The sequence below is a fragment of the Capricornis sumatraensis genome, chromosome 17, assembly GCF_032405125.1.
Source record: "Capricornis sumatraensis isolate serow.1 chromosome 17, serow.2, whole genome shotgun sequence".
Taxonomy (NCBI): Eukaryota; Metazoa; Chordata; class Mammalia; order Artiodactyla; family Bovidae; genus Capricornis; species Capricornis sumatraensis.
In genome coordinates, this window is record NC_091085.1 from 55,551,192 (window position 1) to 55,566,508 (window position 15,317).

The 15,317-nt window shown below is 44.1% G+C and overlaps 1 protein-coding gene across 1 annotated transcript in view; it reads right to left on the reverse strand.

The window, feature by feature from the left end:
• The window catches only part of TMEM132C (transmembrane protein 132C), a 287,567-nt gene extending 272,773 nt beyond the window's left edge, over window positions 1-14,794 (reverse strand). The window contains exons 1-2 of the mRNA XM_068989610.1: window positions 14,767-14,794; window positions 13,578-14,466 (exon numbers count right to left, since the gene is read on the reverse strand). Of these exons, the coding sequence (XP_068845711.1) occupies window positions 13,578-14,466; window positions 14,767-14,794 (917 nt within the window). The remainder of the gene's footprint in view (window positions 1-13,577; window positions 14,467-14,766) is intronic.
• Between the last annotated feature and the right edge of the window lie 523 nt (window positions 14,795-15,317).

The following is a 15,317-nucleotide window of genomic DNA, read 5'->3' on the forward strand; positions in this document are numbered from 1 at the left end:
CATGCAATCGGAATGCTTTTGAATCAGGTGAGATTTCTTCCCCCTCTCTGAGGTTTTAATTCAGATTTTAACTCTTGGGGTTGTAAGAAATAAACAGTTCACACTTCTGATATTTAGGAACCCTGGAGCAGTGACGTGACACCAAAGCAGCTGCAAATCTGGACTTTAATATATATATGAAATATAATATATATGTGAAATATATAATATGAAATATAATATATATGAAATATATAATATATATAGAAATATATATATGAAATATATAATATATATATATGAAACTGAATCACTTTGCTGTACACCTGAAGGTCCTGCAACATTGTAAATCAACTATATTTCAATTAAAAATCAAATTTAAAAAATAGAATAAATAAAAAGAGGGACTCAAAAAAGGAAGGAAAAATCTTTTACTGCAGCGACTACTCACTCCATTAGCTGGCCTCTCTTCTCTAAAATGTGCCCGGATAGAAAGGGACCATATGTCACAGGGCCACTTATGCATGTGCTAAATTGTTTGCAACAGACAAAGCTGTGATCTGGGGAAACTCGAAAACTAAGATGACTTTTAAATGGTTGAAAGAATGTGGAACAAAGGAGTCAGGACTTGGTCAGAAGGACTCTGCTTTTTTCTCTGTTCACAGAACTGGAGTCAATTTTATGTTTAAATGTTTCCCACAACACTCAAATCGTTCTCAAATGTTTCACTGAAGCGGGGCTGCCTGGCAACCCAGATGTGTTGTGGGGCAGGGAGGGGGGCTGGGGAGGGGGCCCCAGGCAGGAAACATTATTTCTTCACTTCTTCCCAAGCAGAAAGAAAATTGTTCCTTTTCTCTGTTCCAGCAGAATACATTTAAAATGACAAGCTGGAGAAAATGAAAACAAACCTTTCCTTGGGAGACCGTCAACAGGGAAATGCATTTTTGACACAAGTGTGGGAAAATGAGTTTCCAGAATTTTCTGAATTAGCTCCAAATTGGCAGTCAAGGCAAACACCATTGTGTTGGACGGTCTCCTCCTCTTCAGGATGAGTCTGGGGACTGTCCAGTCATTCTTGAGGGTTCTACTTGACTCTGCAGATGGAAGCTCCGTTGGAAATGGAGGCCTGACAATTATCCAGGGCAAGCCAGGCATCTGGAAATTGCCTTTGAGGGCTTTTGGTATTCTCAGACATAAAAGGGATCAGGAGAAAGAAAAACACACTCCCCTAAAATTCAATTACAACAGCACATACACAGACTGTGCTCAGAAATGAGGGGCATGGATGTGAACCTGTAGGTCTGACTCCCCTCGTAGAGAAGGGTTTATCTTCCATGTGGGGAAGGCACATATTCCTATTCATAGCATCACCGTTCCCCCACGGGGAACTCTCTAATTGGAGCTGCCAAGGGGCACCAAGCAATTCAGAGGAACCAAGGGTGGCATAACAGAAGGTCCTGAAATACATCATCACCCATCATCACCCTGGAGCGGGTTGAAGAACGAATGCCCCCTCTTCCAGTTCATGCCCATTTAGACCGTCAGAATGTGACCTTATTGTAATGAGGGTCTTCACAGATGTGACCAGTTAAGGATCTCAAAATGAGACCATTCTAGATTGGAGTGGGTACTAAATCCAATGAATGGTTTCTTTCAGTTTTTAAAAATTTTATTTTATATTAGGGTATAGTTGATCTACCGTGTTGTGTTAGTTTCAGGCGTTCAGCAAGTGATTCAGTTATATACATAGATGTATCTATTCTTTTTCAGATTCCTTTCCCACGTAGGTTAGTACAGAGTATTAAGCAGGGTTCCCTGTGTTATACAGCAGGTTGTTGTTGCAAATATAACAGCAGGTCGTTGTTGTAAATGTGTGTATATGTTCATCCCCAATCCCTAATTTATCCCTCCCTCCCTTCCCCCTTGGGTAACCATAAGTTTGTTCTCTAAGTCTCTGAGTCTATTTCTGTTTTATAAACAAGTTCATTTGTGGTGGTGTTTTTTTTTTTAGATTCCACATGTAAATGATAAGTGATACCTGCATGTCCGATTTCTTTATAAGAGAAAGGAGAAGGCAATGTGAGAACAGATGCAAAGGAGAAACTGAGGGTCATGTGATGGGAAGAGAGCAGCAGAGACTGGAGGGATGTGGCCACAAGTCCAGGAACCCCAAGGTTGACAGCCACCACCAGCGGCTGAAAGAGGTCGAGAAGCCTGTTCTCTGGGGCTGTCCGAGGGAGCACGGCCCTGTCGGTGCCTTGATTTCAGACTTCTCGCTTCTAGAGCTGTCAGAGAAAAAATTTCTGTTGTTTTAAGACATCCAGTTTGGCGCAATTTGTTACAGCAGCCCCGGGACACGAATCCATTCTGCTTTGAGCCCTGACTTATGGATCAGGAGACGCAACCTGGCAGCCTGCAGACACAAGCGGGTCCCCAGGCCTGCATGGTGATGGCTGAAAAGTCATTCTGTTTGAAAGACTGTATTTAAAGCCCGCGTTTCCAGCTTCTCTTCAAGACCGGGAAACGTGGCAACCATTATTGGAGGTGAGAAGAGGCTGCTCCCTTTAAAAATGCACATGAGAGAAAAAAAAAACAAAACACAACAGATGGCTTTCCTGGTGGCTCAGTGATAAAGCATCTGCCTCCCAATGCAGGAGACACAGGTTTGATCCTCAATCTGGGATGATCCAACATGCTTCGGAGCGACTAAGACCGTAAGCCCACAACTATTGAGCCTGTACTCTAGAGCCCAGGAGCCGCAACTACTGACCCCATGGGCCACAGCTACTGAAACCTGAACCCTTTAGAGCTAGTGCTCTGCAAAAAGAGAAGCCACCGCAATGAGAAGCCCGTGCACCACAACTAGACAGGAGCCCTGCTTGATGCAACTAGAGAAAGCCCGTGCATAGCCGCGAAGACCCAGCACAGCCATACATATATAAACAAATAAACAAGGAAATGCGCATGAACCGAGTCCCCCACTGCTTGCTGCTTCCCACCACCCCCATCACTTCCACAGCAGAGGGTGCACACGTCAGACTGACTACTGCATGGAGGTGGTGGACTGTGTGGGCAAAATAAAATGCTTTCTATTACATAATGTGTTGATCTGGGGAGGTCTCGGGGGTGACTAATTGACATTATGGGGGCTGCTAATGCCCTCTTAGCACTCCATTCCCCTACAGAGCTGCCCTAATCTATATTCCCTGGCTAGCCGATAATAGACCTCTGATGTAAGCCAGTCCGTCTCTGTTTTGGTCATTTCTATTCATCAGAAACACTGAGGAGGCTTCTAATCATGACATGGTACGAAGTAGAACAAAGGCTTTAGTACTGGTGGGAAAGATTCAACCTGGCAAGATCCTAAGAATACTGCTAAGTGTGGGAAAGACAGTGAACGTTTGATCACTTGATGGAAAAAAAACCTCAACTGAACTGGAGGTTTTTTTATTTTTTAAAAATTGGTTCCATGTTTAATGTGTGGTTAAGCTTAGAGGCAATAAAGAAAGGTCAAAACCAACAATCTTTTCTGCCACACACATCATCTCATGGGAAATATACATTGGGGGTTGACCCAAAATTTTGTTATGGTTTTTCCATAAATCTTACAGAAAAATCCAAATGAACTTTTTAGTCAGCCCAATATATATATAAACCTATACATATATATATAGCCTATATATATATAAAAGCCTATATATATATGGCTTACATTTTAAGTATACAATTCAGTGGTGTTTAGTATAGTTATGCAGCCATCTCCACAATCTAATTCTAGAATATTTTCACCCCTCCAAAAAGAAACCTCCCATCCTAGAGCAATCACTCACCACTCATCATCTGTTTCACTGGATTCTGGCAACCACCACTGTACTCTCTGTCACTATGGCCTTGGGTACTCTAGATAGTTCCTATACAAAGAACTGTGCCATATGTGGTCCTTTGGGTCTGGCTTCATCCACTCAGCCTCTTATTTTCAAAGTTCATCCGCAATGGTAGTCTTTATCAATACTTCGTTTCTTTCTATGGCCGTATTCTATTACATTGCAGGAATATATTAGAATTCACTTACTCATTCGTCTGTTGCTGGATGTTTGGTTTGTTTCCGTGTTTTGGCTGTTGTGAATAATGCTGCTGTAAGCATGTATTTTGGGCATATTTTGTGCCAGAGGAAGTTTAAGTAGACTCAGTTGTGAAGCTCCCTGATGGGCTTCAGTCTATTAGGAGAGAGATGCTCCCTGAATCCCACCATCCATGCACCAGGGGTATCCTGAGACTCTGCCCTCTTCTGGGTGGCTGAGAAACAAGGTTTGTCTCTACAAGATGAACCAAGAGCTTTCCTGGTGGCTCAGTGGTAAAGAATCTGCCTGCCAATGCAGGAGACACAGGTTTGATCCCTGATCCAAGAGGATTCCACATGCTGCAAAGCAACTAAGCCTGTGTGCCACAACACTCAAGACTGTGCTCTGGAGCCCCGGACCTGCAACTACTGAAGTCCACACATCCTCGAGGCCATACTCAGCGTCAAGAGAAGCCACCACGGTGAAAAGCCCACGCACCACACCTAGAGAGCAGCCCTCACTACTAGAGAACGCCCACACCGCAATGAGGATCCAACACAACCAGATATATGGAAATAAAACGTTCTTTAATTTAAAAAAAGATGAACCCCATAAAGCCCTTCTAGAGTTGATGAGAGTGAGTTTCTGCAGTCTAACTGCATTCCCTTGTCATACACTGAGATTCTAGAAATGAACTCATCTACAAATCTTATCCTGCTGGAAAAAATATTGCTCCCTTAACATTCTTGCATACAGCAAGCTTCTTCCTATAGGACATCACCTTAAAAGCTTTTTCTCTGCCTTCATGCTTCATCCTTTTTGTTTCTTTATTGGAAAAAATGCTAGGAACCTATAGCAGCTCTTAAATGCACATGATGTGTTAATTTGTTTGGGAAGACATTCATAATTAACAAGAATGACTGTCCATATCCCTACCAGTCACACTAGAATGGAAATAATGAATCAATAGGTCTCACGTTCAACATCCAATGAAGGCCTCTTCAGTTGAGTTGAGTTCAGTTCAGTTCAATCACTCAGTCGTGTCCAACTCTTTGTGACCCCATGAACCGCACCACGCCAGGCCTCCCTGTCCATCACCAACTCCCGGAGTTCACTCAAACTCACGTCCATCAAGTCGGTGATGCCATCCAGCCATCTCATCCTCTGTCATCCCCTTCTCCTCCTGCCCCCAATCCCTCCCAGCATCAGAGTCTTCTCCAATGAGTCAACTCTTCTCATGAGGTGGCCAAAGTACTGGAGTTTCAGCTTTAGCATCATTCCTTCCAAAGAAATCCCAGGGCTGATCTCCTTTAGAATGGACTGGTTGGATCTCCTTGCAGCCCAAGGGACTCTCAAGAGTCTTCTCCAACACCACAGTTCAAAAGCATCAATTCTTCGGCGCTCAGCTTTCTTCACAGTCCAACTCTCACATTCATATATGACCACTGGAAAAACCATAGCCTTACTGCTCCCTTATTTTGAGACCTGCCTCTGCAAAGTGAGGCCTATTAAAGACTGGATGCTTGGTATAGACTTGCCTCTCTTATTTTCCTTTTTTATTCTTCTGGGAAGGCTACCTCTTTACTTCATCATGTTTTACTTAAACAGGAGAAAAATCACCTTCTAGGATTTAGACCCTGAAATGTCCATGATCAGAGCTGGCAGACAAATCTTACTCAGAAAGGGGAAAAGCAGTCATGTAATCAGCTGTATACTTCTTAGTTCTTCTTGAGAAAAGGAGATAGAGAGATACCTTTTTTGTTTGTTTGTTTATTTGTTTTGTTTTTTGCTTTTCAGGGTAGTGACTTGAGTTGAAGAGGCAGCTATCTTTGAGAGTAAGCTTGGTGGACAGATCACCAGCTGATAGAACTTGGGGTAACTACCTGAGATCTACAGAAATCCAGAAACACAAGGAATCCAAGATGGGTGATGCCAAGTATCTTGTTTTCTCTCTTTCTTGGTCACCTCTGAAATACTGAGGTTGTTTGAATGAACTTTTTGGCCAACATCAATAGTTTGGATGTTTTGATTTATAATTGATTATATTGGTCAGATACTTAACTCTTGGTGGGAAAGGAACAGAATGAAGGAACATGTCAGAAGAGAAATCAGGGAGACAGTCTTGGCAGCTTTTGACCAAAGGAATGCCTAGGAATGAGACGTGTGTGTACGCTTTAGTCGTATCTGACTCTTTGCGACCCCATGGACTGTAGCTTGCCAGGCTCTTCTGTCTGTGGGAATGAGATAAACTGTTTATTTTCCCACCCAAATCTGTACACAGACCATCCATACCCTCTGAGCCTCAAAGATGTAGATGAATAGCTGTCTACCAGGGTGATTCTGTCCTCAGGGGATACTTGGCAATGTCTGGAGACAATGTGGTTGTCACAACTGGAGAGAAGGTACCATGTTACTAGGTGGAAGCTAGGGGTACTGTTAAGCATCTGACGGCACCCATGTCAAAGAATGATCTAGCCCCAAGGGCCTATCTTGCGGAGGTTGGGAAATCCTGGCATAGACTAAACCAGCCCGTACGCTACTCATCTTCTTTTCATTATGAGACACGAGATATGCTCTGTGTAAACTCATGGCAGCAGCATAATGTAATCTTGTAATGAGGAAAGACTCTTTATGACTCTCTTAGCATCCCTAATTCCAATTACAGAGTTGCAGGGTTCTGAATTAGTTACACTTGGAGGAGAACATCTCCCCTGCATTTCTGTGAATTACGGATTTCAATTAAGCAAGCTTATTTTAATGGGAGAGGACTGCCTTAGCTTCTTTAGGGATCCATTTCAGCTGCTTCCTGAAGAGACCAGAGGTGCCATGGCCTCCTCAAGTCTTCCCTTTAAAGACCTGTGAGGTCAAGTGAGATCTACTTGCTCTAACACTGGCGACCTGAGACAATGTGAACACTGGTTCGAACACAGAGAGTAATTTCACAGCCTCAGTCCTAAGATTGAGCTTTGAGTGAGGAGTGCGGTCCTCAGCATTGGGGCTGTCATTAGCACTCAGGCACATAGAGATAGCAATGGGAATCTTCAGGGATGATGACTCCAACTGTCAATGTTTTGAAAACACTCAGAATAGAAAATAATGCTTATGTTTGCTGAAAGGAATCTTGATATTATTTCAAGAAACTTTAGTTAGTAAATCACGAAGGAAAACATCCATGAAAAGGATCGTTCATGATACAGATTTGACATTAGGTATTTGCTTTTGCATTAACTCAGTAAATGTTTACTGGTCCTTTACTCTGTGGTAAGCCATACAGTCACCTTCCCCGATGGCTCAGCAAGTAAAGAATCCGCCTGCAATGCAGGAGACATAGAAGACACAGGTTCGATCCCTGGGTTGGGAAGAGCCCCTGGAGGAAGGCATGGCAACCCACTCCAGTATGCTTGTCTGGAGAATCCCAGGGACAGAGGAGCCTGGCGGGCTATAGTCTAAAGGGTCTCAAAGGGTCAGACACGGCTGAGCGACTAAACACACACGCGTGCAAGTCATATAGTAACAAGGATTCATTACCATATTTTTTTTTATTTTTTAATTTTTTTTTAATTTTAAAATCTTTAATTCTTACATGTGTTCCCAAACATGAACCCCCCTCCCACCTCCCTCCCCATAACATCTCTGTGGGTCATCCCCATGCACTAGCCTTAAATGAACAAACAGGCCCAGAGATATTAAAGGGCATTTTCAAGTTCACACAGCTGAACAGCAGCAGAGAGGACTGGCATGTAGTATTATAGCTTTCCTGACTTCCAGCCTCCTGTATTTTTTTTTCTTAACACATGTATTTTACAAATATCTATGTAGTCAAATTCTCTTTTGTGAAATCTAATTGTAACTTGGACTAAACAGTGTCTCTCTAAGCTAAGGCAGTAAAAACTTACTATGGTGTTAATCCTGAGGAACAAACAGGTATCAGAGTGTGTTATGTTGTTACAGTGAGCTGTCATGTATTCCCCAGAAATGTCCAAAGTGACCAGAGCTGCCAGGTAACTTATTGAGATGCTCAGATTCCACCCCTTCATCCCTCCTCTCCCAGGAACAGGTTTAGCCCCATGTTTGAGAGCAGAATCACCCTCCACCGAGAACTCATCTGAGTTTGTTGCATTCATGATTGTATCTCCTCGTGAAAAGCTTGTGTCCAGTGGCAAAACATTTAAGCTAGCCAACTCCTAGGTCAGAATCATTGCTAGTTTTCATTTTTGCTCTTCTAATTCAGCTGCCTACTGCACGCAGATCTCCCCTCCTCTGACTCCTTCACTGTCGATGGCTGTGGTCATCTTTGGGCTTCCTAGGTGGCACAGTGGTAAAGAATCCACCTGCCAATGCTGGAGACGCAAGAGACATGGCTTCTATCCCTAGGTCGGGAAGATCCCTTGGAGAAGGAAGTAGCAAACCATTCCAGTATTCTTGCCTGGAAAATTCCATGGACAAAGGAGCCTGGCGGGCTACAGTCCATGAAGCTGCAAAGAGTCGGACATGACTGAGTGACTGAGCATGTACACGCCATATGCAAGAGACAAGGGGCCTAAACCCATGGAACTGACCTGCTTACAAGTATTTGTAAAACATACCTGTAGGTATTCTTCCTTTATGTTGTTCATTATTTTATTTTTTATTTTTCAAAAAAGCTTTGTAAAATAACGTTCTATCCACAGGAAACAAAGTTTCAACCTCCACACCTTGACTTTTGAGTCTCAGGAACCTGTCTGATTATAAAGTGGGGGTTGCCTTTGAATTAGGTGCATGAAGTAGTTAACGAAATGCAGGCTGCTTCCTCAAGCCTGTGGAAGAGAGTGTTGTTTGTGAAAACCTGTCTTGTAAAGGAGGCTTAGGTCAAGTTTCCATGTCTGTTATTGATCCTATAAAAATTCCCAAGAAGTCCAGGCTAAGTCCAAGCATCACAGCCTTGTCAGCAAAGCCATCTTCCACAGAGATGATGGAGAACATTTTTGGATTTCATGGTCAAGAGGGGTCTTTCAAATCCCAGTCCCTTTGTAAGTTTCCCGTGAATTTCTCAGCTGGGTTCCAGTGATGGGCCAGATGGATTTCTCCTGTGATTGAACCAGTGACTACTGCTGACGGCAACTGGATAAATAAATGAGCATTTCCATGCGCTGCTACTTTCGAAAGGAAGAAAGTGGTGTTCCCTAAATTTCAGTGAGCCTCACACAAACTTAATTACTTCGCCACATACATCTTTTTGTGTTTCTGAATACTTCTTAGAAGAATTAATTAAATTAAAATTAAAATATGGGCTTCCCCAATGGCTCAAAGTAAAATTCTTTACCCAAAGGTAAAGAATCCACTGGCAATGCAAGAGATGCAGGAGACAGTTTTGAACCCTGGGTCAGGAAGATCCCCTAGAGAAGGAAATGGCAACCCACTCCAGTATTCTTGCCTGGAGAATCCCACGGACAGAGGAGCCTGGAGGGCTACAGTCCATATAGCTTTAAAGAGTCAGACATGGCTGAGCAACTGAGCAACCGAGCATGTATAAGCCATGTGCCAAGAGACAAGGAGCCTAAACCCACTGAACTGACCTGCTTGGAGGGTCCATGGAGTCACAAAGAGTCAGACATGACTGAAGCAACTGAGCACATACAAATTAAAATACAATGAAATATGTTATCTGGAAAGGGAATGCTAGCTTTCCTTACAGCCTTCCCATTCTCATCATGGCAGCTGCATTTTTCACTTCCAATGTCTTGGAGTCATCCTTTACTCCATGTTTCTCCCACTTTTCTCTCCCCAGGACTCGAAGCCATGGTTGGAAAGACCAGGAAGGCAGAAATGGGGTTGCTACCCTTCCCGGCATCAACCAATATTCCACCCAGAACCCTGTCATTCTCATCCTCTGTGCCCCCAAAGCTCTTGTCATTATAAAACCATTTTTCTTTTTTTTTTTTGCTCTTTAAAAAAATCCTAGTAAAATGAGAATCAATACAGCTTTCAGAACAGACCTGGTAGCTGTTGTTTTATGCAAAGCATGATGTCCTTTTACTGCCAAAATAGAATTCAATGCTTACTGAAGTTTTGATAGATGTTTAAAAACAACCCTGATAGTAATAGCCAACACTTGTAGAAGCACTTTTACATGTCAGGTACTGTTTTAAGCACCTTACAACTAAGTATGAGCCACTGAATCCTCCCATCCCTATGGCAGTAGGCACCAACATCAGAATGAGGAAACCAAGGCACATGGAGATGAGACGGCAGGCCAGGGAAGTGGACCAGAATCGAGACCAGCTGGTTGCAGGACCTGATTTCTCCAACATCACCCTCATCTTTGTGAAGGAAAACAAAGACAACAACTCCTCCTCTCCAGTGAACCAGGTCTGACTGCCCCACCTGCCGTGGAAAGCTCTGCATTTTAGTTGCGGGGACGCAGTTGTTCACACATACTCACCCCGCGAGCTTGCTTTTTGAAAGAGGGAAGTTAGGGATAAGTACAGATGGGAAGGGGGCTTCCCTGATAGCTCAGTTGGTAAAGAATCCACCTGAAATGCAGGAGACCCAGGTTCTTATGACTCTGGAATTTTAAAAACTTGTTAGCAGTACTATTGATTCCCTGTCTTCTGTAGCTCCTTTCCAATGCCCGGGCTGGATATATTTATTTTATAACAGAATGACATGAAACGAAGGTGCCAAGAGACTCAGTGGAAATAAAACTCAGAACTTCTAGATCAGTATCTTTCTCCATCCAAGGCAGGAGGAAGCGAACCTGGATCCTTTTATCGAAATGCCTCCTCTCCTGCAGTTATAAGATTGGCACTTTCATTAAGACATCTAGTTTATTTTCCCTTACCCCAGAGACAGCAGGCATCAGGTTGACCACCCCTCAGTACAAATGAGATTGAGAATTCCCCAGAGGGTACATTTTGTATTTTGTAGAAGATGTAGGATTACATAACATCATGGAAAGAGATTCTGTAAAACACTTGTTCATATCCCAAACCACTGGCAAAGAAGGATCTGGTAAAACCAGTCCACTTAAAAATTGAAAGAAAAAAATTATAAGGATGATCATTAGACACTTCAGAAGAAAATTATCCAAATCCAAAGGACTAAGAAATGCCTCGAGAAACTTATCAAACCTTTGAATGCCTTTGGTAAAAACAAACAAACTCTTTAAAAAGGACCATTCTTATCTTCAGACAACCAAATCTAAACCAAAGTGAAATATGCCAGAAGATGTCATCAATCTATTTTGTGAATATTTTCCCAAGCAACTCAAGCCACATGGGATTAATTTTTTATTCTAAAAAGAACTAAAGCATTGCTGCAATTATAACCTAAGTCATTCTTAATGATAATCATTAAAAAAGTCTGATTTTGGTCATCTTTATCTTTTAAACAAATCTCAAGTAAATATTTTTTCATTATTCTGAAATTCTGGGCCACATTTTAAGAGGATTTGCATTAAGTGGCTTTCCCCCCCAGTATTAATTATCCTCACATAACAGGTTGCCCTGATCTAAACCCCAGAATCATTATCCAGAGTGACAGAGCAAGCCCATTACATCTTCCGTGTGATGTGCTGAACCAGCAGAGGTCATGGAAGGTGGGTTATTCTGTGGTTGTTTTAATTTTTTTTTTCTTTTATTATGAGATGAAATACCTCTGATAAAGAACTTTCTATTGAGGGATGTCCCTTGTTGCCTAGTGGTTAGGATTATGGGCTTTCACTGTAGTGGCCTGAGTTCAATTGCTATTCAAGGGACTGAGACCCTGTAAGTCATGAAGAGTGGCCAAAAAACAAATAAGTTAAATAGTGTTTGTCACAAACTGGAGTTTCCTCAGTTCCTAACTGGCAAGATTTAACCCTGCTGCTGCTGCTGCTAAATCGCTTCAGTCGTGTCCGACTCTGTGCGACCCCATAGACAGCAGCCCACCAGGCTCTGCCGTCCCTGGGATTCTCCAGGCAAGAACACTGGAGTGGGTTGCCATTTCCTTCTCCAATGCATGAAAGTGAAAAGTGAAAGGGAAGTCGCTCAGTCGTGTCCGACTCAGTGACCCCATGGACTGCAGCCTACCACGCTCCTCTGTCCGTGGGATTTTCCAGGCAAGAGTATTGGAGTGGGGTGCCATTGCCTTCTCCGAGATTTAACCCTACCAAATAAAAAAAGATATTATTCTTGGCTTTTTTTTTTTCACGCTTACACTCAAAGTGAGATGGCAGATGGTGAGATATGTCTATATCTTTCCTTGAGCCCACTGAACATATACTTTGTCATTTAACCAAGTATCTGCATGTCTATAAAAAATTTTAAAGCTTAAAAAAAAGTCACATTGTGGTGACCTAAATGGGAAGGAAATCCAAAAAAGAGGGGCTATATGTACATATATGGGCTTCCTAGGTGGCGCCAGTGGTAAAGAACCCACCTACCCAATGCCGAAGACAAAGAGATGTGGGTTTGATCCCAGGAAGATGCCCTGGAGGAGGACATGGCAATCTAGTCTAGTATTCTTGCTGGAGAATCCCATGGACAGAGGAGCCTGGTGTTCTATAGGGTCCATAGGGTCGCACAGAGTCAGACATAACTGGCATGCACACATGTATACCTATAGTTCATTCATTGAGCGGTACAGTAGAAACCAACACAACACTGTAAAGCAACTATATGCCAACAGAAATTAATTTAAAAATTTTATAAATATAAAGTGAAAGTCACTCAGTCGTGTCCACCTCTTTGCGATCCATGGACTATAGAGTCCATGGAATTCTCCAGGCCAGAATACTGGAGTGGGTAGCTGTTCCCTTCTCCAGGGGATCTTCCCAACCCAAAGAATGAACCCAAGTGTCCCACATTGCAGGCGGATTCTTTACGTCTGGGCCAATCAAACCAAAACCTAAGTTGTAAATGTCTCAAGGTTACAGAATTGAAACCTAAGGAGGGGTGTGTGTGTGTGTGTGTGTGTGTGTGTGTGTGTGTATGTATGTGTGTATGCTTAGTTGCTCAGCGTGTCCAATTCTTTGTGACCCCATGGACTGTAGCCTGGCAGCCTCTTCTGTCCGGGAGATTCTCCAAGCAAGAATACTGGAATGGGTTACCATGCTCTCCTCCAGGGGATCTTCCCAACCTAGGAATGGAACTGGGGTCTCCTGCATTGCAGATGGATTCTTTACCAACTGAGCTTTCAGGGAAGCCCGTAAATATAAAGTAACTGTATTTTGATCACCCTTTTGGCCATGGAACATTTTAATACTTCATAAATCTGTTTATGCCTCCCCCTCAAAAAAAATTATATCCCTCTTCAAGTTCAGTGGTAATTCAAGGTCAAAAGAGGGTGATTAATTTAGTCTTGTTTCTTTGGGGTGCAATTTCGGCCCATTTTCTCCAACCTCCTAATATATACAGTGCAGCTGCTGAAAACATGTGGTCAGGTGCAGAAACTGGCTTCCAGTGTGAAGCAGGAGGGGCCCTGAAGGTGATGAAAATGGCATCTCCTGGTATATACACCCCAACTTCCCATCCAGTGTCATCCCAGGCGTGCCTAAGCCTGTCTCAAGTGCAGACCTACCTCAAGATGAAGAAGTCCACGGTGGAATTGCTGGCCACGGTGACATAGGCAGTGACCACATCTCCCTGCTTGACAGGCCTGGAGGGCAGCCAGATGGCCACGTTGCCATCCAGACGCAGCTCGCTGAGTTGGGCGCTGTCCTGAGCGCGGTAGAGGCCCACGGCGCCGATTCTCTGCAGGTGGGACGTGCTCTCCTGCAGTCCATCCTTGCCAGGGCGGATGGCATTGCCCTTGCGGACGTCACCCCCAGAACAGTCTCCACGCTCGTCCCCGGACTGCACAGCGTAGTAGAGCTCTACAGGGCTGCCCTCGGGAGGCTCCGGCGCCTTCTTCCTCCCGGCCACCACGGTGGGGGTGCCGAACCAGCTGGCTGGGAGCTCCAGCTGTGCCACGCACAGCCCCAGGGCCCCGCGAAGCCGGCAGCTGCCCCGCACCTCCCGGGTCTCCCGGAAGGCAAACACCCGCAGGCAGGGCAGGCTCTGCGCGGGGCCGGGGTCGTCCCAGTCCCGGCCCACCAGGTGGAAGAGCACCTGCACGCGGGGCCGGCTCAGGTAGATCTTGTCCCGCAGGATGTGCGCCTTCAGCTTCCAGTTGAAACTCACTTTGTCGGTGGGACCTAAAAAGTTGGAAGCCGACATCAAATCCAGGGGCACGACCTTTTCCACCGAGAAAGGCCCATAGCTGGCATTTAAGATTGGCAGCTGTCTGGCTTTGTAGGGGAAGAAGGACTCGACCCGGGACTGCAGGCTGGAGTTGCGTGTCAAGTCCTGGTTGGTTTCCTTCAGGAAGAAGGACGTCTCGGCTCTGAGCACCTGGTAGGTCACAGGCAGATAAGGGGGCAGCGAGGAAAATCGCTGGATGTTGTCTGTGAGCCCACGGCCCTCGATCACTGCAGAGGGGAAAGAAAGAAAAGAAAAAGACAAAGATGCGGTGATTTCTGGGCTCCTTAGAGGTCATTTGGCAACCCGAGGAAGTTGACAAGTGATTTAGAAATGAGGGGTTAACACTGCAGCGCATGCTTGTTCAGTCGCTTCAGGCATGCCGGATTCTTTCCAACCATGTGGACTGTAGCCCACCAGGCAAGAATGCTGGAGTGGCTTGCTATGTCTTCCTCCAGGGGATCTTCCTGACCCAGGGATCCCACCCGCCTCTCTTGCATTGTCTCTTGCCGTGTAGGTGAATTCTTTACCGCTGAGCCACGGGGGAAGCCCAAACATTTTGCAGTCCACTTGTCTAGAATCTTCAGGTTCCTTTGGGGATCAGCCAGTAAATGATCACATGCTCCAAAATTGTGAATTGGCCGAATTGTCTTTCAACCAGTTCAATCGGTTGAAATATATGAAAGGGAAATTTGGGGGACCTCCCTGATGGTCCAATGATTAAGACTCCATGCTTCCACTGAAGGGGGCACAACTTTGATCCCTGGTTAGAGGACCAAGATCCCACATGCTGCATGGCGAAGCCAAATAAAATAAAATACATACAATAAAATAAAATTCACAGTTCCACTCTTTTAAAAAAGGAGATTTTTGTACATTGTTGAACAATGTACAATTGTATAATTTTTGTACAATTGTTGAACAGCGGCAAATACATGGAATCTGATCTGACAGAAAGCTAGCAAGTTACTTATGAGTGTAAAGTGGGAAATATTTGTAAATAACTTGCCTGAGTTTCAAATATATTTAATGACACTGGTACCTAAAGAGAAAAATAGACCAATGGAATAGAGTAGTTCAT